The following is a 22,884-nucleotide window of genomic DNA, read 5'->3' as shown; positions in this document are numbered from 1 at the left end:
AACCCATTGAGTATCTTCTCCTTGGCTCTTTGGGCCTGAGGTCCCAGTACTTGGGAGGCCAGGAAAGATCTGAGCTACCCATGGGCCGTGGGTCCTTTTTGCCTGCAGACAAAATTAAGACGGGCCTTCATTGTGCTTGCAAGCTACAACAAACGAAATTCACAAGTTAATTATATGGTCTGTTAAACTATGAGGAGTGATATGGAGAAAAATCCAGCAGGAAAGGGGGATAGGAGATTCCGGGGAGAGGGGGTTGTCCATAAAATCCTTGTTGTGAAATCGGAGCAAAGACCTGAAGGAGGTGAGAGGGAGCCATGCGGAAATGTGAGGGGAGAATGTTCCAGGCAGAGGGAACAGCAAGTGAAAAGGCCCTGAGACTGGAGCCTGGAATGTTTGAGCCGCAGGAGTGAGGCCAGAAAGACAAGAGTGGAGTGAGCAAGGGGAAGCCAAGGAAGAGCCAGTGAAGAGAGGCCCGGGGGCCCCTGTGGGTCCTAGAAAGGGCTTGGGTGTTGCTCTGATTGAGGCAGGAAGCCATCAGAGGGTCTGAGCAGAGGAGTCTCACTATCTCACATTTTACAAGACCCTCTGGTTGCTCCGTTCACAAGAGACTGAAATAGGGTAAGGACAGAAGCGGGCAGAACAGTTAGGAACCTACTGCAATAAATCCAGACAAGAGACAGCGTCCTGAACCCAAGTAATAGCAGTGAAGGAGGTGGGAAGGGGTCGGAGCCTGAAAATATTCCCAAGGGATTACATGTAAGCTTTCCTGAGAGCCTACCTGTGGATTTCGCAGGAAAGGAAGGTGTCAAGGTTTGAGTCCAAGGCTGGGATTGGGAAGAATCGGGAGCTCAGTGTCGGCCACATTAAGTTAGAGAAACCTATGGGACTCCCTGGGGAGATGCCTTGGGGTCTGGGGCTCATGGGACAGGCTCTGGCCCAGACAGGAGTTTGCCAGTTGTCAGCTGGTGGATGACATTTACAGCCACGAGCCGATGAATGGCCCGAGGTGGTGGTGCAGAGAAGAGGTGCAGAGTCTGAGCCCCAGGATGCCAAGGTTTAGAGGCCAGGAAGAGGAGGAGGCCCCAGGGAAGGGGGCTGAGGGGGTGGCAAGTGGGTGGCCCGGGTCACCCCTACCATCCCTGCTCCACCAGCTGGATGGAGGACCTAGAACAGAGGAGGAGGAGAGAGCATGCCAGAAGGGCTGGACAGGAACGCAGAGCTCATCTCCTGGGATGGCAAGAAAGTGGGGCTCACTTGCTCTCAAGCCATCAGACCAAGCTTCAGGCCTCCTGGGGGGCCCAGCAGAAGGAAGGCACCCCATAGATATCTAATGGGACGAATGAATGAATGAATGAATGAACATTTTTACCCCCAACCCCCATGGGTATTTAAGGAGTTCCAAAGCTTCTCCTGAACACAGAGTCCAGGGACTTTCTGGTGACAGGCCCTGGCCACCACCCTGAGCCTCCTGACATCTGGGCCCCACGAAGGTGTGGTTAGTGTGGCTCTAGCCCACCTGTCACTAGCTTGCCCAGGAACAAATGATGGCCAGACCTGTTTTGCCCAGCCAGCTCTGGGGGGCCATCGATGTGTCTGCCACGGTGCCCCAGCCCCCGCCCATCCTTACCCTTACCAAAGCTTGCGAGCGGGTGAGGAAGAGGCAGAGGTGGCCCAGGTGTGACTTCCTGTGACTGTCAGTGTGTCGGTCTTTGTGCACAAGTGTGTGAGTCTGCTGTGTTCTGTGTCTTTCGGTGCCCGTGTGTCCGCGCATCTGAGCGTCTATCTGAATGTGTGTTTGCTCGTGTCTGCTGCGTGTCTACGGGTCCCTGCAGGCTGTGTGTGTGTGTGTGTGTGTGTGTGTGTGTGTGTGTGTGTGTTGTGTCCAGGAGATGGGAGTTGGTATTTCCCACTGGTCGCAGTGTGATTGGGGCACATCCCAAGCCACCACCCCTAGTCGCTCACATCCATGCAGCCAGAGCAAACATTTCTCAAAACGGCTCCGACCTCGTGCATTCCACGCACGCTGACACTTTGAATTCTGTCCCCCTTCATTTCTCTAAGTGCTGGTGGCACCCAGCACGCTGACTTCCCCACCTAGTCCTGACTCACAACCCACACTGTGATCAACACCAACCCGGGGCCCGTGAGAAGCAGCAACGGTGCCTTCTGTCAAGATGAGAAAACTAACATTTCCTGGTGCTTGGCGCGTACCGGGCGCTCTTCTAACTGCCTGAAACATCTTTACTCCTTACTCTTCATCGCAGGCTATGAGCTGGGTGTGCTCGTGACCTCCCTCTGGCAGGGGGGACAACTGAGGCTCAGAAGGGCAGGGGGCATGGCCGGCGGAGGCACGCAGGGCGCCTCTCTCCTGGGTTGGTGCAGCTGATCACCAGCCCCGGAGACAACAGGGAATGGGACGGCATCTGGCACCGCACAGATGGCACTCCCCAAGGAAGCTCCGGGGCTTCTGGAACTCTTTTCTTATGTCATTAGATAGAACACACCTGACAACTTTATATGTTACCTGTGTTCCCCTTCACAACACCCCGGGAGGTAGGTGCTGTTGGTGTCCCCGTTACACAGGCAAGAAACTGGAGGCACGGAGGCCACACTGCCGGTGGGAAGGCTGGGACGGGGCTCCAAGGAGGCCCCGTGTGGAGCCCGGGCTCCCAAGCCACCGCTCTCAGCTTCTCTCTCTCCCCTCATCCATTGTCATCCGCTTCCTCCTTCCTTCTCCCTCGCTCTGTCCTTCCTCCTCTCTCTCCCCTTCCCCACCTCTCTCACACCCACGCTCACACACACACTTGTGGTCCTGGCCACCCCATCCAGCACAGCGGGGAGGGGAGTGAGGGAGAAAAGCCCAAGAGCCCAGCAACCCCTCCCGAGCCAGCTCCTCGCTGATCCTCTCCGCTTAGAAGGGGAAAAAAAAACCAGGTGGGATAACAGACATAAAGAGTTGAGCACTGCGCCCGGAAAATAGGGAGCCCGCCCTCCATATACCTGGTAAGACTATCGTTTTAATCAAAGGCCACAACTGGCACAGGGAACAGGTGAGACTGTGGCCTGGCTGGCTGAGTGGACCCTGCGGGGAGGTCTGGGGGACACAGGGCCATCAGAGACAGGCAAGACCCTAGAGATCACCTAATCCAGACAAGGAAGCGGAAGCCAGGCATACCACGTGATTTGCACGAGCCCCTGCTGAGACATCACTTCACATCAGGGTGCCCGGAGCCTCAAAGTTAAGCCCTCTACTCTTCCACAGGCAGGTGCATCTGTGCCCCACCTCTGTGTCTACAACCCCCCCCCCATTACAGCTTCAGCCCACCGCAGCTCTGTGCCCCAAGCCTGTACCTCGTGAGCCCCCCACCCTGGCCTGCCTCGTTCCCTTTAGGGCTCCCCAAGCTCTCCCGTGGCTCTCTGCGATCCAGAATCTTCCAGTTCCCTGAGCAAGGATGCTTCTCCAGCCCTGGAGCACACACGCTGCTTCCTCTCCCTGGAACACTCCACATCCCACCTCTCTTGTGCCCTGTTAGCTTCTCCTTATCCTTCAGATGCCAGCCCCAGCATCACTCCCTGGGGGAAGCCCTCCTTGATGCCCACGTGAGCGCAGAGGATGCTCTGAGGGGCAAGACGTGCATGTCTGAAAGCAGGGGAGGGCCGTGGTCAAGACACACAGGCCCTCGAGGCTGACCTCCTGGGTTCACAACCCAGTTTCCCCACTTCCTCGCTGGGCGGACTCGGACAAATGGCTTAACCTCTCTGTGCCTCAAGTTTTAGCTGCCGCTTGATGGGGGCTAACCAAAGCACTTCTTTCACGGAGCTGTAATGAGAACTAATGAGTTAATAGATACACAGTGCTTAGAACAGCCCTGGGGTACACGAACCACTCGATGAACATTGGCCATCTATATGTGACATCAGCCTGTCACATACCTTCATGGTGCCATATGGGTACCTTTCTTCCATAGCACTTTATCCTGGTTCATAATTACATAATATCTGTGTTATTACCTGATGACATGTATCTCTTTCATGAGAATGTAAGCCCCATAAAGACATGGCCCGGGCCTGTTTTTGAACCCCTGTGTCTTCCATGCCCAGCCTGGAAGTTGGTACAGCGGCGGGCACTCGACCTGTGTTTATTCATTGGACCCACAGCTAGTTAAAAGTGAAGCATCTCCCCACTCCGGGACCATGAGGCCCTTCCCCAGTACAGCATATTACGTTCTCAGCCAGGAAATGTCCAAACTGCAGCTCGCAGGCCAAATCTGCCCCCCCCACCACCACCACTGTTTTTGTAAATAAAGTTATTATTGAAATAGAAGCGCACTCATTTGTTTACGTATTGCCTGTGGCTGTTTTCAAGCTACAACAGCTAAATTAGGTAGTTGCAACAGAGAACATATGGCCAGCAAAGCCAGAAATGATTATATTTACTACCTGTCCCTCTACAGAAAAAGTCTGCCAATACCTGCATTAGGTATTTGTAACCTCCTTGAAGCCATGGCCATGGCTTCATGGGGCTGGTGTAAGGTTTAAATGGGTTTATCCATGTAAGGCACTTACGATGGTGTAGGGAGAGCTCCAGAATTGTTGGTAGGGACTGCAGAGTTCCATATGCTTACTCATAGGAGATCGATAAATATTTGTTCATTGAATAAACCAGATACTTTCTGCTCCTCGCGATAGACTTTAGCACTAAAACCACCCCAGCTTCAGTGGGAATCAAGGCAATTCGTGGGGAAGAAGTGTCTGGATGGAGGGGGCAGGATGATAGAAATAATGATTGTACCATTTACTGTACCCTTTCTAGGGTAGAAACAGGACAGCCATGGTCCAATGTAACCTTGACAACAGTGCCTCTCGAACTTTTGCGTGCACGTGACTTGTGTTACGTGCTTTTGCAAAAATGTAGAATCTAACTCAGTAGCTGGCAGTGTAACACCCAAGAATCTGCAGGCTCTAACCAGCTCCCCCGCGATGCCCAGGCCCCCGACCTTCCGACTGCCCTGTGAACAGCAAACCTTACATTCCTGGGAGCTGGGTATTAGGGTTATTTTTCCCATTCTCCAGGATGCAGAAACAGACTCAGCCAGGTAAAGACCCTTGGCCCAAGGACACATTGTTAGGGACAAGGCCCGCGTCTGAGCTCAGATGTGACGAACTCCCAAATCCCCACTCAGCCTATGACACTGCTTAGCGGGAAAGAACTCTTTCGAGAAACTTCTCCAATGTAAGAGTCCCTGCTTGCTCTAAAGCAGCTTCCTTGCCCAGCCTCCATCTGGGTCTCGCTCTGCTCATCTGAGCCACTGCCACTGCCCCCTTGGAAGTCACACCAACCTCTCCTTCTTCCTTCTTGCCGTCACCGCCCCCCCCCCCCATTCCCAGCTGGTTAGGAATCGTATCCACACAGGGAGGGCAGAAGCGTGAGAAATCATCTGATGGTCCACACCCACTTTGCACATGGGCAAACCAGAGAGGACGAGGCACCTGTCTCAGCCACACAGCAAGTGAGTGGCATAGTTGGGACCCTACGCCCAGATCTCTGGACTCTGCAGCATCCCTCCCAGGCTCCTTGGAAGCCCCAGAGGGAGAGTACAGGATGGCCCAAAAGTTGGGCCGATCCGGACTTGAATCCTGACTCACTAGCTGGGCTGCCTTGGGCAAGTTACTATGCCTTTCTGAGCTTTAGTTTTCTTGTCTACAGACAGGGGCTAAAAAACACAGCCCATGGGGCTGTTATGAGGATTAAATCACAGAATGTATGTCATGTACTCGTTCAAGGCTCGACACAGAATGGTGCTTATCACAGATTCTCTCCCCTCTCCCCTTGTGCTTGTGACGATGAGGATTCAGGCAGCATTGACTGTGCAAGTCCAGGCACCTTGCAATCATGTGTGCGCGTGTGTAGGGATGTGCGGGAAGGGCGACCAGGTTGGGGACATAACAGTTCTCTTGAAATGACTTGCTGGGGGAGAACGCTCAGGTCTGGGGGGAGGTGGCCCATCCGTCAGCGGGAGAAGGGAAGCCCGATTGCCCAGGAACCCAACTGCACCCTCTGTGTGCCTCCTCCTCTGGCCCCGGCTCAGGTTCACCTTTCTTCAAGTCCCCCTAAAATAATCGACTCACCCAACAGCACCAGTAAGCAGTGTAGACTTCCTAAAGATCCATGGGGAAGAGAGAAGAGGGGTTTTATGCCACACATCACAGCATACTGCCTAAAATCCTCTTAGAAAAATGCCCTGAGTTCTATACAGAAAAACTCTCTTCGCCACACTGCCCCCCAAAGGGGTGGGGAGCCAGGGGAGGCTCGACCCCCGGCACCTTCCTCTCCAAGATGCACATCCCCAGCCAACCCTTACCCCCACCCCAGGGCTGAGCCAACAGGCCCTCTAATAGGATCCAACTTCCTCAGAAGCCATTTAAACAGCCCAAACACGTAAAGAAAACTTCCTTTTCTTCACACAAGCTTCCAGATGGCTCTGCCTGGCCCACAGCTCCGGGGATGAGCAATCAGGGTTCTGAGGTCACTCGCTGCCTATTTGAATCTGGAGAGAAAAGCTCTTTTCCTCTCCAGAGAGCCTTTAGGGAGGACCTCATCCGGACACCGTCCCCCACATACACAGCCTGCCTGCCTGGCCTGCCTCTCCCCCAGCTGCCTTCCCCTGCCCTCAGCCACCCTGCGTCCCTCTGTCCTCCTTCCTCTCACCTGCAGGTGGCAAATGTTCCTGAAGATACTCTTTTCTCTTGCCTGTTTATCAGTCCTTGCTTCTTATCTTATCCTGAAGGCATTTTGTTGTTGTTGTTGTTGTTCTTTGTTTTTACTTTTTCTTTTCTTGGTAACATGTCTGCTGCTGCTTCTTTCTGGAAACCCTCCCCACACTTACTCACTCAGTGAGCCTTTATTGGGGACCTACTGGGTCTTTGGCACAGAGGTGCGGTGGGGACAGAGAGAATAAAAAGAAATAAAAAAAAAAAAAAAAAAAAGGCCACAGTCCTTGCCTTCATGGGACCCCACGGCTTATGGTAGCAGCATATGTAGAAACGAATTTTTCCTGTAATAACTATCATTTAACCAGTGTTTACCACATACGCTCCGAGTTTCATCCCAGTGCGTTATCAGAATCAACTCATCTAATCCTCACAGCAGTCTTGCAAGGTAGGCACTATTGCCGTCCCCATTTTATAGATGAGAGAGTTGAGGCGCAAAGCGACAGCTTACCCAAATTTACACAGCTAACACATGGTAAAGCCGGATCCAGATCCAGGCTGTGCGGCTCCTTCACCACTATAACACGCTGCCTCTCCTTGTGCCCCAAAGCACAGAGGAAGGGACAAATAACTTTGCCTAAGGAAGTCAGGGAAGGCTTGACAGAAGAGGCGAATTTGAGTTGAGGGTTTTTTTTTTTTAATTTTTTTAATGTTTATTTATTTTTGAGAGAGAGAGAGAGAGAGAGAGAGAGAGAGAGAGAGGAAGACACAGAATCTGAAGGAGGCTCCAGGCTCTGAGCTGTCAGCACAGAGCCCGACGCGGGGCTCGAACTCACGAACTATGAGATCACGACCTGAGCCGAAGTCGGAGGCTTAACCGACTGAGCCACCCAGGTGCCCCTGAGTTGAGTTTTAATGGATGAATAGAATTTGCTGAGTCAAAAGGAACAGGAGAAACATTCTAGTAAGAAAAGTCAGTGCGTCAAAAGTCAGAAGCATGCAATTACATGACATGGGAAGGGTGCTGTGGCTTGACAAGAGGAGACATGGGGACCAGGAGGCATGAAGCCTGAGGGGGGCAGAGGTCAAGTCACACAGGGCCCTGTGGGCCTCATGAGGCCCTGGTTTGGTCCTGTAGGCAGAGAGGAGCCCCTGAAGGGCCACGAGCTGGGCAGTGGCTTGCGCCCGCTCCCCTACCCCACTCCCACTCCCTTGGGCCCCTCTCTCCCCCTAGCGTCCCTCTGGCTCACAGCTGTGCCCTTCTCTCTCTCTCCCTGACCCTCTGTGTTCTGCAGGGGCCGTGAGGGCCTCAAGCATTTTCCCAATCCTGAGTGTGATTCTGCTTTTCATGGGTGGACTCTGCATCGCAGCCAGCGAGTTCTACAAGACTCGACACAACATCATCCTGAGTGCCGGCATCTTCTTCGTGTCTGCAGGTAATGGCCACGGAGCTGCGCGGGCCAGAGCCCAGGCCCGCCTGGGGGGAAAAGGCTGAGGCTGGGGTGCTCAGCGACCGGGAGGGAGGACTCGACAGGGAGGGGGGAGGGGGAAGAGGGATCTCCAGGACTGGCAACAGGTCATGTCATAGGGCAGGTGGGTTGTGCTGGGGCTCCCGCCCCATAACAACGTCCAAGCCCCCCGCCGCCACGGAGTCCCCCAGGAACATCCCCAGACCCCGTCTCTCAGCCCAAATGGCCCATCTTCCTCCTACCTTTTAGAAAAGGGCCCAAATCCCGGGTCCCTCTCAGAATACTGGGCCTGTCCTCACTGCCCTGTCCCCTCACTGTCCCACTTGGGTGCAGGCAGGCACCTAAAACCACGTCCCTCAGCCCCATTACAGGACTAGTCACATTGCTACAGATGCCAGAGAAAGAACACGGCTGTGGGATGAGCCATTTAACAAGAATGAGGAACACTTAAGTAGTCCTTACCACACCGCGGCCCCCAAGAGCTTCACAGGTATTAAGTCATTTAGTCAATCACTCCCACAAGAGCCAGTCCTGTCCTTCTCCCCATTTTACAGATCTGGAAACTCTAAGGTTACCTTGCCAAGGGCTTTGATTCCAGGCAGTCTTGGCTCCAGGAGCCAGTCTGAACCTCCTGCAATCCCAGCTTCAAATCTCTGTGCGGCCTGGAGCAAGTTACCTAACCTCTCTGTGATCCCTTTCCTCAGTTTGCAACCCCCTTGAAAAGCGCTCAATAGTGAAGGCAGGTAGCAGACGCTCAATAAACAGTGTCCATTATCATGACTCAACGCGCTGTAGAATGCCTCTCTCTTCTCCCCCTCCACTCCCGCATCTTTGTCTCCAACTGCCCTCCCCTTTGTGGCTCTCTTCGGTGGCGTGACAAAAATATTAAGGTGATGCTTGCCCATGTCACTGTAGAGCACTGACCCTGAAAACTCCGGATCAGGGAGAGCCCGCCCAGCTGCCCCTGCCCTTCGGTTCCCCCCCCCACTCCCCAGGGCCTGATATCCTGCTGGAAACTAACCGCCCCCCCCCCTCTCTGACTCCCACCCCTCCGCGCCCGTCCCCGTGCCCCGCAGGTCTGAGTAACATCATTGGCATCATCGTGTATATATCTGCCAATGCCGGAGACCCCTCCAAGAGCGACTCCAAAAAGAATAGTTACTCGTACGGCTGGTCCTTCTACTTCGGGGCCCTGTCCTTCATCATCGCCGAGATGGTTGGGGTGCTGGCGGTGCACATGTTTATCGACCGGCACAAACAGCTGCGGGCCACCGCCCGCGCCACGGACTACCTCCAGGCCTCCGCCATCACCCGCATCCCCAGCTACCGCTACCGCTACCAGCGCCGAAGCCGCTCCAGCTCCCGTTCCACCGAGCCCTCACACTCCAGGGACGCCTCCCCCGTGGGCATCAAGGGTTTCAACACCCTGCCGTCCACGGAGATCTCCATGTACACCCTCAGCAGGGACCCCCTGAAGGCCGCCACCACGCCCACCGCCACCTACAACTCCGACAGGGATAACAGCTTCCTCCAAGTCCACAACTGTATCCAGAAGGAGAACAAAGACTCTCTCCACTCCAACACAGCCAACCGCCGGACCACCCCCGTATGAAGCCCGCGGGAGGGGGTGGGGGAGGGGCCTGGCAGCGCCGCAGGAGGGGCGCGTGCGCCGGGAGGTGGGGCGAGCAGGGGAGGGGGCGGGAACCCGACCATCCAAGGGGAAGGGGAAACCTTCCGAGAGCAAAAAAACAAAACAAAACAAAACAAAACAAAAACAAAAACAAAAAAACAAAAAAATAAAAAAACAAAAAAAACGAAAAAAAAAAACAAAAAAAGAGAAAAACATAACAAGTAAATTTGAAAAAAAAAAAAGAACAAAATATAAGAGGAACACAGAAGCAAGACGACAGGAAATGTGAAAAAATATTAACCGAGGGAAAGAAAAACAAACTTTAAAAAAAAAGCGAGAGAGGATAAAAAATTTAAAATAGAAAATAAATCTAAAAGAAAATGCATGATTTCCCATGTACCATTATTTTAACATTTAATAAAAACCAATTTAAACGAAAAAATAAAAGGGAACCAAGATAACATTAAAGCAAAAAAAATGAGAAGGAGCGGAAAGGAAGGGGGATGTTCTCTGCATTTATCAGGGGTTTATGTTACTTTTTGTTTTAATGCGGGAGAGTTAACTTTTCTGTTCTCTTTAACCCCAAGCGGGCTCTGCCTCCCTGGGCGAGTGGGGGGGTGGAGACTCAGGGGCCCCGGGGCCGGGTGAGCCCCTCGGTCACTGCCAGGTCCCTGGAGCCTCTGGATGGTTGCCCCAGGAACGCTGGGCAAGCTCCGAGGCTCGCGAGGCTTGCGAGCCGGCTCCACCCAGCATCGATGGGGCAATTGTAGGCCTCCAGGTGACCCTAGAGTCCTTGGTCCCTCCTGTCCGAAAGGTGCCTGGAGGGGGGTGCACTTGGGGCTTGCGTAGCGCCCAAGTTCCCAGTCCTTAATGGTCCTTAACCCACTGTGATGACTTCCTAGGCCTTGAGGGAGGGGAAGGAGAGGGGATGGCTGCCTTTGGCTTGCAAGATGCCCAGAAACCCTGGAATCCTCAGGGTGAGCTTTTGGGGTCACCACCCCAAGCTCCTGTCCCTAGGAGCGGGAGATGCTCACCCCCCGGGGGGTTATAAAGCAGCTCTCCCTCCTCACCTCTCACCTCAGGGCCACTTGATGACCCTGGGGCGATGGTGGACCCCCAGACTCATAGGCCCCCGGCCCCCTGGGAAGGGGGGGCTCATTGACCCTTTGGGGGTCCTTGGACTCACTGAAGCCCCCCTCCCGGGGGCCCAGCGAGTCCAACAACGACACTGCAAAAAGGTTTCTTTTTACAAAAGAAAAAGGAAAAACAAGTGGTGATTTTTTTTAATAAAAAAACCACAGACTATAAATAAATGTAAATATATAATAAGTGGATTTACTTGCAAGAAAATCAGATAGTATTTTTCTTTTAATTCTTTTCCAGCTTTAAACTGTGAAAACAAAACAATGGGGTGGGGTGGGGGACTTAAAATTTAGCAGGGAACTCGTAAAGAGAAAACAGAAAACAAATATACAAATCCATTAAAAAACAAAACAAAACCAAACTGCTGCAAGAGATAAGGGCTGGGCTCAGGGGGAGGGAGAGGAGGGGGGCCCTAGGGGGAGAGACAGGGGGGTTCTGTGAGGAAAGATCTCTTCCTTATACCAGGAAGGTGCTGCTAATGTGGAAGAGAGAGAGAATCGCGACGGAGAACCCGGTCTACACGAAGGAGATCGAATACCCACTCACACACACTCACATACGCACACGTACACACTCCTCCGGGCCCTGTGCTCCAATCACACACTGGGATACACTCTCAGCCTAAACCCTTTCCTTCCCATACATAGCCAGAGGCAGGGCTCAGAGAACACTGACTCATGCCCTCCAAAGCCATTGACAACAACCACACACACACACACACACACACACACACACACACACACACACTCACACTCACATGCATGGAAAGGGCCCCAGTCTAAAATCTAGCTCTGGATTTTGGAATACCTTGCTGCTAGGGCCTCTCTGGGCCTCAGTTTTCCCCTATGTAAGCATAAGGATTGACCTACATGAGTTTCAAAGGCCCATTCTTATTCTTGGTGTCGATGACTTTTAAGATGTGCCACCTGCCCAGAGGAAGATGCCAGGGATGACCAAAATAGCTGCCATCCAGCCCCCAGACATTGAGAACATTCCCAAATCATCAGTCAGCCTCTCAGACACACACACACACACACACACACACACACACACACCCCATATGCCTCCTCACTGTGCTCCCAAGCCCCTGCCCCCACATCCAATGTCAGAGCAAAAATACACACATGTGAGCAAACATATCCTGCCATTCAGACAGAGAGGGAAAAGGCACCAGAGGTCCCTAAAGTCACTCTTCATTTGGTGTCCCCTTTCTTTAGTGCCATAACCCAGTCACAGAGAGTGAAGGGGGCTTCTCTGAGAGAAGAGATTAACAACCGCCAGGCCTTCCCCACTGCCTTTGGGGGTCAGAGAAAAAGAGGATCCTCTGAGGTTTGCTGGGAGGGGTTAAGGTTGCAGGGACGGAGGGGATCGCAGGTTGAGGACCAACCCCCCAAATTAAGCTGACACCATGGACTAAAGTCTGGGGCGTCCCGTGTTGCTCCCCCGCCTTCTTCCCAGACCATCAAAGGCCAGTTCCGACTAACGGAAACCCAACAGCTTTGTCAAGTGTGGATTTCAGCCCAGCCTGCCAGCCACTCTGCTCAAAGTGGGGGGCCCCTGCTGGCCCCCACTTGGTTTGCTTCGCACTGGCCTGGCCTGAAGTTCCTAAAGTTGAGCTCTGGAGAGTTGCGGGGAGTAAGAAAGGAAAGCCCTTTTTTCAAGTCAGCTGCAGCTGGAACCCTAAACTCAGCCTGAGCCACAAGGCAGAACATCTGCCGTCCCCGAGCGCACAGAAGGCCACGCCCCCCCGGGGGCAGAGCCAAGGCGGCCAAGGTTAGCGCGGTGGCAACACAGCGCTTCTCGGTCTGGGCAGAAATCGCAGCCTCTCTCCCTCCCTCACCCCACCAGCTTCCAAACCTGAAAAAGATGAAGGACTAGAGAGAAGGAGAGGCCCCAGGAAAACAGCAGACAAACGGGTGCTGTCGGAAGAGGAAAATTGGCCCTAGTTCTCTGGGTTCTGGCAGAGTGTTTGTGGGATAGCAACTGGCGCTTCTTTCCAGGCTGGGGCCTGGGGCCTGGGTCCGCTTGAAGAAGGCCATCTGGGTGCAGGGTGAAGCCAGCACTGCGGAGAAAGGGCTAGGGGGCCCGAAGGGAGGGAGCGGGGAGGGGGGCTGTCAAGGGCACTGCTCGCCAGGGCAGCTGATTGCTCATGCCCAGCTCAAACCAGTTCAAGAAACCAACCTCCGATTTATTTTCTTGGTGGGTCCTTTTTTTTTTTTTTTTTCAGACTGTTAACAGAAAAAAAAATTTTAAAAAGCAGAAAACTTAAAAAAGAAAAAAAAAAAGAAAAAAATCCTGGTACATGAAATAAAGATTTTTTTTTATAGCTTGGTCCTCACGTCAGTGGATTTCTTTAATTGCTTTCCCAACTAAACAATCCTGAAGCTGTGCAGTCTCAGAGCTGGGGGATGGGAGGCTTCGAAGCCATGCAGTAGAATGTCCCCACTCCACAGGTCATGAGTCTCCTCGTAAGTATCCTTTAGGGATACTTGCACACCTCTGGCGACAGGGAGCTCATCCCCTCCATGGGCAGCCTAGCCTGGGCTGGGCAGCGTTCATTGGTCAAAGTCTCCTCTGCAAGATGAATTTCAATCCACTTCTTCCTTTGAATCCAGCAACAATGAACAAGTGCCTTCCCTTTCGAACACAATCGTCCTTTTGGATATCTGAAGATGGCAAGCATGATGTCCTTGAGTTCTTTGTTTTAGAACAAACCAGCCCCACTCAACATCCCAGTGACACTCCAGGGTTTCAATTTTTCCCCATGAAGGTGTATAGCCTGGAATGAACGTGACCCTGCAGGTGAACTCAGAGGGCTCCCTGCATGGAACTGCTCCTCCGAGGGGACTGTGGATTGGGAGGCAAATGAGGAGGGTCTAGCAGGAAGCCCTGGGTCTCTCCTAACAGGAGAGACAAAATGGGGAGTGTCCTAGTCTGCTCAGGCTGCTATCACAAGGCCAAGACTGGGAAGTTTAAACAACAGACATTTACTTCTCCAGGTTCTGGAGGCTAGGAGGTCCAAGATCTAGGTGCTGGCAGGTTCTCTTCCCGGTAAGAACCCTCTTGCTGGCTTGCAGATGGTCACCTTCTCTCTGTGTGCTTACAGGGCACCAAGCTCTGGTCTCTCTTTCTCTTCCTATAAGATCACCAATCCCATTGGGGTGCCTGGGTGGCTCAGTCGGTTGAGCGTCCAACTTTGGCTCAGGTCATGATCTCGCAGTTTGTGGGTTCGAGCCCCGCGTCGGGCTCTGTGCTGACAGCTCAGAGCCTGGAGCCTGTTTCAGATTCTGTGTCTCCTTCTCTCTCTGACCCTCCTGCATTCATGCTCTGTCTCTCTCTATCTCAAAAATAAACAAACGTTAAAAAAAATCTTTTTTTTAAAGATCACTAATCCCATCATGGAAGCCCCGCCCTCCTGACCTCATCTAACCCATTATCTCCTAAAGACCCCCACCTCCAAATAGCCTCACACTGGAGGTTAGGGCTTCAATACATGTATTTCAGGAGGCCACAAACATTCAGCCCATAACAAGATGCCAACAGGAGAATTTGACCCTTGACATTGAAGAAAGGCCCCATTTGCAGGCAGCTAAAGAGCCAGCCTGCCGATGTCTAGCCCTGGTCTGGTCAAACTGCCAACATCAGCTATTTGAAAGAGCACTGTAAACACCTCTTAAAATCCATTAAACACATTTCATTTAGTTCCTTTTAACTTTGAGAAAAACTGTCATACTGAATAGGAGGGGAGGAAAGAAGGTCTTCCAAAATCAAATCAAGATTTAAAAAGCAAACAAAAAGGAACTCATCCGTTGGCAAGTTGTAAACCGCTTCCTTCCTCCTCCTTCTATTGCTTCTCTGGGCCCACTTGCCCATCACCACCTTGCTGAATTTATTATCCTTAATGAGGAAGGTCAGGTACAAACTCACAACCAAATGTGTGACAAACAGGAAAAGGGAAAGCTAACCAAAGCTTGTTTAAAATGAAAACATTATAACACATTGTTCTGAAAGGAGAAAAGAGCTTCATTCTGTCCTACTGATATCCCACATTGCAGACCAAAAAACAAACAAAACGAACAAACAAAACCCCACGGAAATCTCATTCGTTACAATAGCTGGGATTCACTGGCCTGGTTATTTGAATATTTTCATTTGGAAAGCCAGAAGAGTCACCTATATGTGATCTTCGACACAGCCATGATAATACACAGGGATGGGAACTGGGGAGGATCCCAGATGTCACGATGTCCCAGATGTCACGACCCCAGTCCTGACATAGATCAAGGATTCTTCATGAGCTCTGGAAGGCAGGGTCCCTGGGAGGGGAGACAGTGCATAAGACGTGGGGAGGAAGCATAGTCATTGTACAGGTCTCCTTGGGGTCCAAGAGAAAGGAGATGTACACAAAGGAGACCCAAGTGACCCAGACCTAAGAGAAGCCCATCCCCACACCATGAGGCCCCAGAAAACTCCACTCTGGAATTGGCCCATGTTCAGAACTCCCTGCTCCATTCAGCTCAGGTCCCGTCCGGCCACGCCACCAAGCCACCCCCTCCCCAAACATCTCTTCCCCCAAGATCACCCCTAACATCTGCAAGCCCCAGGGTAGGAGTAGATACAGAGCCCCCAAAGCATAAACTTGAATATTTAAAGGCTACAAATCAAACCAACAAAGTTTAAAATATGTTCCATCCTTTCATCCTGACAAACATCTCTTCGTGGTGACCTAAAATACTAGATTGGAATTTGGAATTCTCAGCCTGGTCTGGATGCTATACCCAAAAGTGGCAAGGGGCAAACCCAGCCTGGCTCCTAGCCCAAGCCTGGCCCCCTTCCCTTCCCACCTCCAGCTCTGCTCAGCACAAAGCCGGTGTCCATCCCAGCCTGCACGCCCGAGTTCCAGCTACAGACACCCAAACAACAACTCCTTGACCATCCCTCACACCAACCCAACCTCAAGACAGATGGCAGCCAACCCTGGAGGTTGGCTTAGGATCCTTTGGGCAGAAGTTCTAGAGTAGCAGGCCCCAGAGAGAGAGTTCTGAGAGAGGGGCGTGGGCTCAGGGTAAGCACATGCCCTTGGATTATGGACTCTTCCCCCTACGGAGGGGGGCATGGCCTAGAGGGCCACAGCTAGCTTCCCCGAAGCCCAATGCCCAAAACAGGGGCCCCTCTTGCCCAAGTCTGAGGTCAGCACAGACTCTCTCTGGCTTTTCAATGTAGATTTCAAATCCTCAGGTCCAGCCCTCAAGGCAAGAGGTCACAGAGCTCAGAAGACCTATCCTTTCGTGCAAAAGGGCACTGCTGAAGCCCAGAGAGGGCAAGCAACGTGTCCACACCTGCACAGGGAACTCGCTTCCCGCAGGCTCCAGGCCCTGGTCTCCTGACCTCCGCAGTCCCCAGCCACCCCTCCTGACGGAGGTTTGAAGGGCTCCTTCTCCTCCCTTCTCCTCCCTTCTCCATTCGCGCTCCAGGCTTAGAGTGCTGACCTCACTGAACTCTGAGGGCAGTGGAGGCAGGGGAGGGAAGGCTGCTGTCTCAGGAGACCTGACTAACCAGGAGGGTCAGTTTGGACTGGCTTCCAGGCCAATCACAGAGAGAGCTGGCTGGGTGCCAACGACCACCGGCTCCCCTGGTGCACGGGCTCTGGAAAGAGGCCTCTCTGGGCCACGTGCGGAGACTTCTCCCAGGCCCGAGGAACTTTGCCAGCTGCCTTCCCAGCCACAGGCTGTCACAGACGGACAGCCAGCAGCCAGTGGTGTGCTGGGACTGCCTTCTACAGGTGGGCAACGCGTATCCCCTCTCAGCTCTCCAGGAGGCCACCCTGGCACCTTGAAAAGGGAGTGGGCAAATGCTGTAAGTGGGGGATTTTTTTTTTTCAGTTCATTTATCATGAGAGAGAGAGCATGAGCCGGGAAGGGGCAGAGAAAGAGGGAGAGAGAATCCCAAGCAGGCTCTGCACTGTCAGCATGGAGCCCGGCACGGGGCTCAAAGCCACGACCCGCGAGATCATGACCTAAAAGCTGAAGTCAACAGCAGGACGCTTAATCAACTGAGCCACCCGGGCGCCCCAGGGATTTTTTTCTTTTTTTTAACAAAGAGCTGATTATCAAACATTTGCCGGCGCATCATTCCACAAATATGTAGATATGGTGTGTGCGTATAGGTTCACTCATGCACACCTTCAAGACACAACCCCACCCCCCCGCCACACACAGCACGTGAGCCTATGTGTGTCCACATACGTATTTTTATGGGCGTGTGCACACACACGGCACGCGCTTCTGGAATTAGAACGACTCACACAAACATATTCGTTCGGTCTGTCAGGTTTATTGACCACGTCCACTCTACCAGTCCTTGATCTTGGTCCCCAGCGTACAGACAAGACAAGGACAGGTACTTTCCTGCAGGAAGCTTAAGTTGTCTGTCTTACCACAGCAAACTGGCATTTATAGAGAGCCTACAGTACGCCTGGCACTATCAAATCATGTATCGTCACAGTCCTGTGAAGCAGGTGTTACTACCCCCTTTACAGATATGGAAACTGAGGCCCAGAGAGGCAGAAACATATGCGGGTTAAGAGGGTAGGTCCTGGATTCTCACTGCCAGGTTCAATCCACTGCCAGGCTCTGGACACTTACTCGCAGCCTAACCTCGGGCAAATTACCTATGAGTCCGTTTCCTCATCTGTAAAAGGAAAATAATAATAACAGCACCTATCTGATAAGATTGCTAGGTGGCATAAATGAATTAAAAGCATTAGAACAGTGCCTGATACCCATAAACACGTAAGTGAACACTCAAAAAAATGTACCCATGGCACAAAGAGATACCACAGCGTGACAGAGCACGGGGTCAAACATCGGGGTCTCCGGGTCCAGAGTCCCACACCACACCGACTACTCTGTCCTGTCTGCATCGTCTACACACACAAAAGCACACAGAGTCACAGGTGCCTTAATGGACGGCCCCACAGGGCACAGAAGAGCAAGGAGGAGGGAGGGGCAGTTCTCGCTGGCAGGGACCAGGGGGTCTGGGGTGCCAGGGTCGTGTCAGGAAAGGCTTCGCAGTTCTGAGTTGCGAAAGCCCTCCAGAGCTAAGGCTTGAGTCATACCCACCTCCTTCCTGGTGATGCCCCAGCCTGATTCCCAGAGGCATTAGAGGACCATCCTGATGCTTTCCAGTCATTCATTCATTCAGCTCCCATTACGTGCTGTTCTGTGCTCGATGCTGGAGACGGTGGTAATCAAGACAGACGCGGTCCCAACCTCCTGTAACTCCTGTTCCAGAAGGGAAGCAGGAAAATTAGCAAGAATCAAATAATTACATAATCACAAATTTTCATGAGGGCTATGAAGTAAATGCATTGGGGCAATGATTTCTTTTTTCCAAGTTTATTTATCTATTTTTTAGAGAGAGTGTGTGTGCACGCATGCATGTGTGAGCAGGAAACAAGCAGAGAGGGGGAGAAAGAGAGGGGGAGAGAGAGAGAGAGCGAGAGAAAGAGAGAGAGAATCCCAAGCAGGCTCCGTGCTGTCAGTGCAGAGTCTGACGGAGGCCCGATCCCATGACCCTAAGATCATGACCTGAACTGAAATCAAGTGTTAGATGCTCAGCCAACCGAGCCACCCAAGTGGGGCAAGGATATAAAAAACAAAACAAAACAGGAGTTGACCTCTCCTTCAGTCATCTAAAACTTAGTGGCTTAAAATAATAACTATTTTATTATCCCTCAAAATTCGGAGGGCTCAGCCGGGTGGTTGTTCTGCTCCACAGGATGACGGCTGGAGATGCAATCATCCGAGGGCTTGATTGGGCTGGGACGAACAAACGGGCTCACGCACAATACTGTTGTGGATGCTGACTGTTGGCTCGGAGCTCAGGGAAGCTGTCGACCCGAACCCCTCATCTCTGCCCCCTGCGGCCCCTCCAGGTGTCTTGGGCCTCTCCCAGCATGGCAGCTGGATTCCAAGTGGCAGAAACTGGAAGCTGCTCCCCATCTGAGGGCCTAGACTCAGAAGCCTCAGCAGGTCCCTCTGCTATAGTCTGGTGATCAGAGCGGGGCCACCTGGCTGGCTCAGTCGGTTCAGCGTCAGACTTCAACTCAGGTCATGATCTGCAGATCATGAGTTCAAGCCCCACGTGGGGCTCCGTGCTGGCAGCTCAGAGCCTGGAGCTGCTTTGGATTCTGTGTCTCCCTCTCTCTCTGCCCCTCCCCCACTCATGCTCTGTCTCTCCCCATCTCTCAAAAATGAATAAACATGTTTAAAAAAATTTTAACAAAACAAAAAGCAAATCCCCAAGGTTAGTTCCAGGGGGAAGAGAAACTGAGTCCACCTCCTGATGGGATTAGTAGAATGTAGCTGAGAGGTGAAGAAACATTAGGCACCATCTTTGAAGGTTAGATACTGCAAACCACTCCCCCCCCTTTTTTTTAATTTTGAAAGCAGTGCTTTCATATTTTTTTTTTAATTTTACTTAAATCCAAGTTAGTTAACATATAGTGTAATTGTGGTTTCAGAAACCGCAACCCCTTTAAATAGAGCGGTCAGTGAAGGCCTCTCACTGATACTTTCAGCTGAAATTTGCAGCATAAGGAGGGTGAGCCCGGCAAACACAGGGGATGGGAGAAGAGGGAACGTCCCAAGCAGAGGGAACAGAATGTGCAAATCTCCTTTCACAGAAATTCACAGAAAAGAATTTGGCCTGTGAGTACACCTAAAAGATGGTCTTAGAGATAACTAAAAGATGGTTATCTCTGATAAACAAGGGACAAGTGACATGAGATGAGTGGGAAGAGGTGGGCAGGGGTCAGTCCCCGGGGGACGGGGCTTTGGATTTTATTCTAGTGCAAGGAGAGCTGCTGACCCACACATGCCAGGGAAAATCACCACTGAGCTTTCTGTGCAAAATTTACCATGCCAGAGCCAGGGCGAATAGAAGTAAGGTATGTCCCGTCAGAATGGCTAAAATGAACAGGTCAGGCAATGACAGATGCTGGTGAGGATGCGAAGAAAGAGGAACCCTTCTGCACTGCTGGTGGGAACGCAAGCTGGTGCAGCCACTCTGGAAAACACTATGGAGGTGCCTCAAAAAACTAAAAATAGAACTACCCTATGGCCCAGCAATTGCACTACTAGGCATTTATCCAAGGGATACAGGTGTGCTGTTTCGAAGGGACACATGCACCCCCACGTTTATAGCAGCACTATCGACAATAGCCAAAGTACGGAAAGGGCCCGAATGTCCATCGAAGGATGAATGGATAAAGAAGATGTGGTACATAGATAGAATGGAGTATTACTCGGCAATCAAAAAGAATGAAATCTTGCATCTACAACAACATGGATAGAACTAGTGGGTATTATGCTAAGCAAAATTAGTTACTCAGAGACAGACGAATATCATAGGGCGTTGCTTATATGTGGAATTTAAGATACAAATGTTCCCTTATGTTTATAAGGGAAGGGAAGCAAAAATACTATAAAAACAGGGAGAGGGACAAAACAAAAGAGACTCTTAGATATAGAGAACGCACTGAGGGCTGCTGGAGTGGTTGTGGGTGGGAGGATGGGCTAAATGGGCAAGGGGCACTAAGGAGGACACTTGCTGGGAGGAGCACTGGGTGTTATACGTAGGCGACGAATCAGCGGAATCCACTCCTGAAGTCATTATTGCACCACATGCTAACTAACTTGGATGTGAATTTTAAGCATTTTTTAATGAAACATAAATTAAAAAAAAAAAAAGAAGGTACGTCCCTTTCCTAAAGCTCATAGTTTTACTCGAATTATGTACTTGGGATTTGCAATCTGCCCTTTTCCATTCAGTTAAGCTCTATTTACACAGCTCCTTCTATGAGTGGAACAGCTTTTGGTAAAAAACCCGTAAGTAAAGACAATAGTAAAGGTACAAAATGAAAACCCTGGAAGGGAGAAAGAAACAGCATGACAAAAAGTACAAGCTTCCTGGCAAGCAAGGCAAGAAGGGAAACACCGTCAACTCTGTAGCTTTCATGGTCCAAGTCAACACTTCAGTTGCTAGAGAGAAGAAAAAATGTTTCTCGATCTCACGCTCTCTGAAGAAGAGAGAAAACACTCATGAAATTAATAATTAACAACTCGAGGCTACAAGTAGAGAACTCCAGGGGAGCCTGGGTGGCCCAGTCGGTTGACTCTTGATTTCGGCTCAGGCCATGATCCCAGGGTCATGGGATAGAGCCCCATGTGGATTCTGCTTAAGATATTCTCTCTCTCTCTCTCTCTCTCTCTCTCTCTCTCTCTCTCTCTCTCTCCCCCTGCCGACCCTTGCGCTTCTCCCTGCTCACGAGCTCTCTTTCTCTCTAAAATAAAAAAAAATTACAATTAAAAGAATATATTAAAAAAAAAAAAAGTAGTTGGGGCGCCTGGGTGGCTTAATTGGTTAAGTGTCTGACTTTGGCTCAGGTCATGATCTCACAGCTCGTGGCTCCAAGCCCCGCATCGGGCCCTGTGCTGACAGCTCAGAGCTCAGAGCCTGGAGCCTGCTTTGGATTCTGTGTCTCCCTCTCTCTCTGCCCCTCCCCTGCTCATTCTCTCTCTCTCTCTCAAAAATAAAAAACGTTAAAAAAAATAAAAAATAAAAAAATAAAAGTAGAGAAAGCCGAAAGAGCACCCCAGCCAGAGCCGACATGGAAGTCTCAGCATCCTTGCCTCTCAGGGCGGACGTCCCTTGAGGGCAGCAGAAAAGGGCAGGTGGGAGAGCACGGACAGGAGAGTTACAAAGGCCTGTGTTTGAAGCCCAGCCCTACCCTTTACCAGCTGGGTGATGCAAGCAAGAGATAGCCTCGCAGAGCCTTCGTTTCTTCATCTGCAAAATGGGTTTAATAATCCCTACACGGGATTAGCAGCTGGAATGCTCCAAGGAGACCTTGAACGTGAAAGCTCCCAGTGTCATGCCTGGATGTAGGTGGTGCTCAATGAAGAGTAATAATAATCACGACTGAAATCTATCCAGCCCCCCTCTTCGCGCCAGGCATTAATGTAGACACTTTACATTCTAATGCTAACAGCAACGTTGTGAGGTAAGTCCTATTTATTAGCCCCATTTTACAAAAGAGGAAATGAGGATCAGAGAGATTAAGATCAATGCCCAAAGTCACACAGCAGGAATATGGTGGAGCTGGGACAGTAAGCCGGGCAGTCTGTTGGCACCGCGATTCGAACCCCCATTCTAATCCACTTCTCTAACAGTAGTCTCTTGGCCCCCTTCACTTCATCTTCAGCCCCCAGTACATACCCACTCAGTCTGCTAGAGTGCTCACAGCTGAAAAGGAGCACTTACCATAGAACCAAATCCCTGACCCATTCGCTCACCTCACACCTCCTTCCCATGCTCTGTCTCTCTCCTTGTCTTAGCTGGAAAACCAGGCTAAACTTTTTCCCCAAGGACAGTCCTTTAGAGTCTATTGCTCTGCCTGAGAGACTGGCAAAGGGCTCACGGAGGTAAGACTCAAAGCTGGCCATGAAAGAGGAGGATTCTTCCCACGGGCTCCTGGTAGGGAAATCTGGTAACTAAAGGTACAGAGGAATGTCCTTGGTGGGGGCAGAGGACTCATACCAGGAGAAATGGAAAAAGAAATTCTCCCTCCTAAAGGGATAGATGGGGGTGCTGGGCGGGGGTGGGGGATGCTATACAAGTCGTGTGCTCAGTGGCTGCTGGGGACGGAGGAGTTAACAGCGGGATGGCTCCCCCGCCAGCTGCGACCAGGGTGACACTGACAGATTACAGCGTGTCCTCCGCACTAATAACACTGCGGAGTCCTCTCCTGCCAGCTCCGGCTCCAGTGGATCAATACCAAAAGGCACACACTGAAAATCCTCAGCCAACTCCCTCCAAGGCTTGGACACTCTAAAGCCCAGAACCGCAGAGTAGGAGGGACCTTGGAGA

General features: G+C 51.6%; 1 protein-coding gene and 1 long non-coding RNA gene across 5 annotated transcripts in view; one reads left to right on the top strand and one right to left on the bottom strand.

Moving 5' to 3' along the window:
• The window catches only part of CACNG2 (calcium voltage-gated channel auxiliary subunit gamma 2), a 108,012-nt gene extending 98,220 nt beyond the window's left edge, over positions 1-9,792 (top strand). For both annotated transcript variants that reach the window (XM_042947698.1, XM_042947697.1), the window contains 2 exons: positions 8,007-8,147; positions 9,257-9,792. In XM_042947698.1, coding sequence (XP_042803632.1) covers positions 8,007-8,147; positions 9,257-9,792 — 677 coding nt within the window. The remainder of the gene's footprint in view (positions 1-8,006; positions 8,148-9,256) is intronic.
• Positions 1-22,884, bottom strand: part of LOC122225080 — an 87,431-nt gene that overhangs the window by 48,420 nt on the left and 16,127 nt on the right. The window contains exons 2-3 of one of the 3 annotated variants that reach the window (XR_006205111.1): positions 18,075-18,236; positions 15,005-15,269 (exon numbers count right to left, since the gene is read on the bottom strand). This is a non-coding gene — a long non-coding RNA (uncharacterized LOC122225080). Of the gene's footprint in view, positions 1-15,004; positions 15,270-17,203; positions 17,644-18,074; positions 18,237-22,884 lie in introns of those variants that run through there. The other 2 variants (XR_006205110.1, XR_006205112.1) reach the window with 2 other exon arrangements.

Source organism: Panthera leo, chromosome B4 (genome assembly GCF_018350215.1).
Source record: "Panthera leo isolate Ple1 chromosome B4, P.leo_Ple1_pat1.1, whole genome shotgun sequence".
Classification (NCBI taxonomy): Eukaryota; Metazoa; Chordata; class Mammalia; order Carnivora; family Felidae; genus Panthera; species Panthera leo.
The sequence above is the reverse complement of the archived record's forward strand: the minus strand, read 5'-3'. Positions and strand labels throughout refer to the sequence as shown.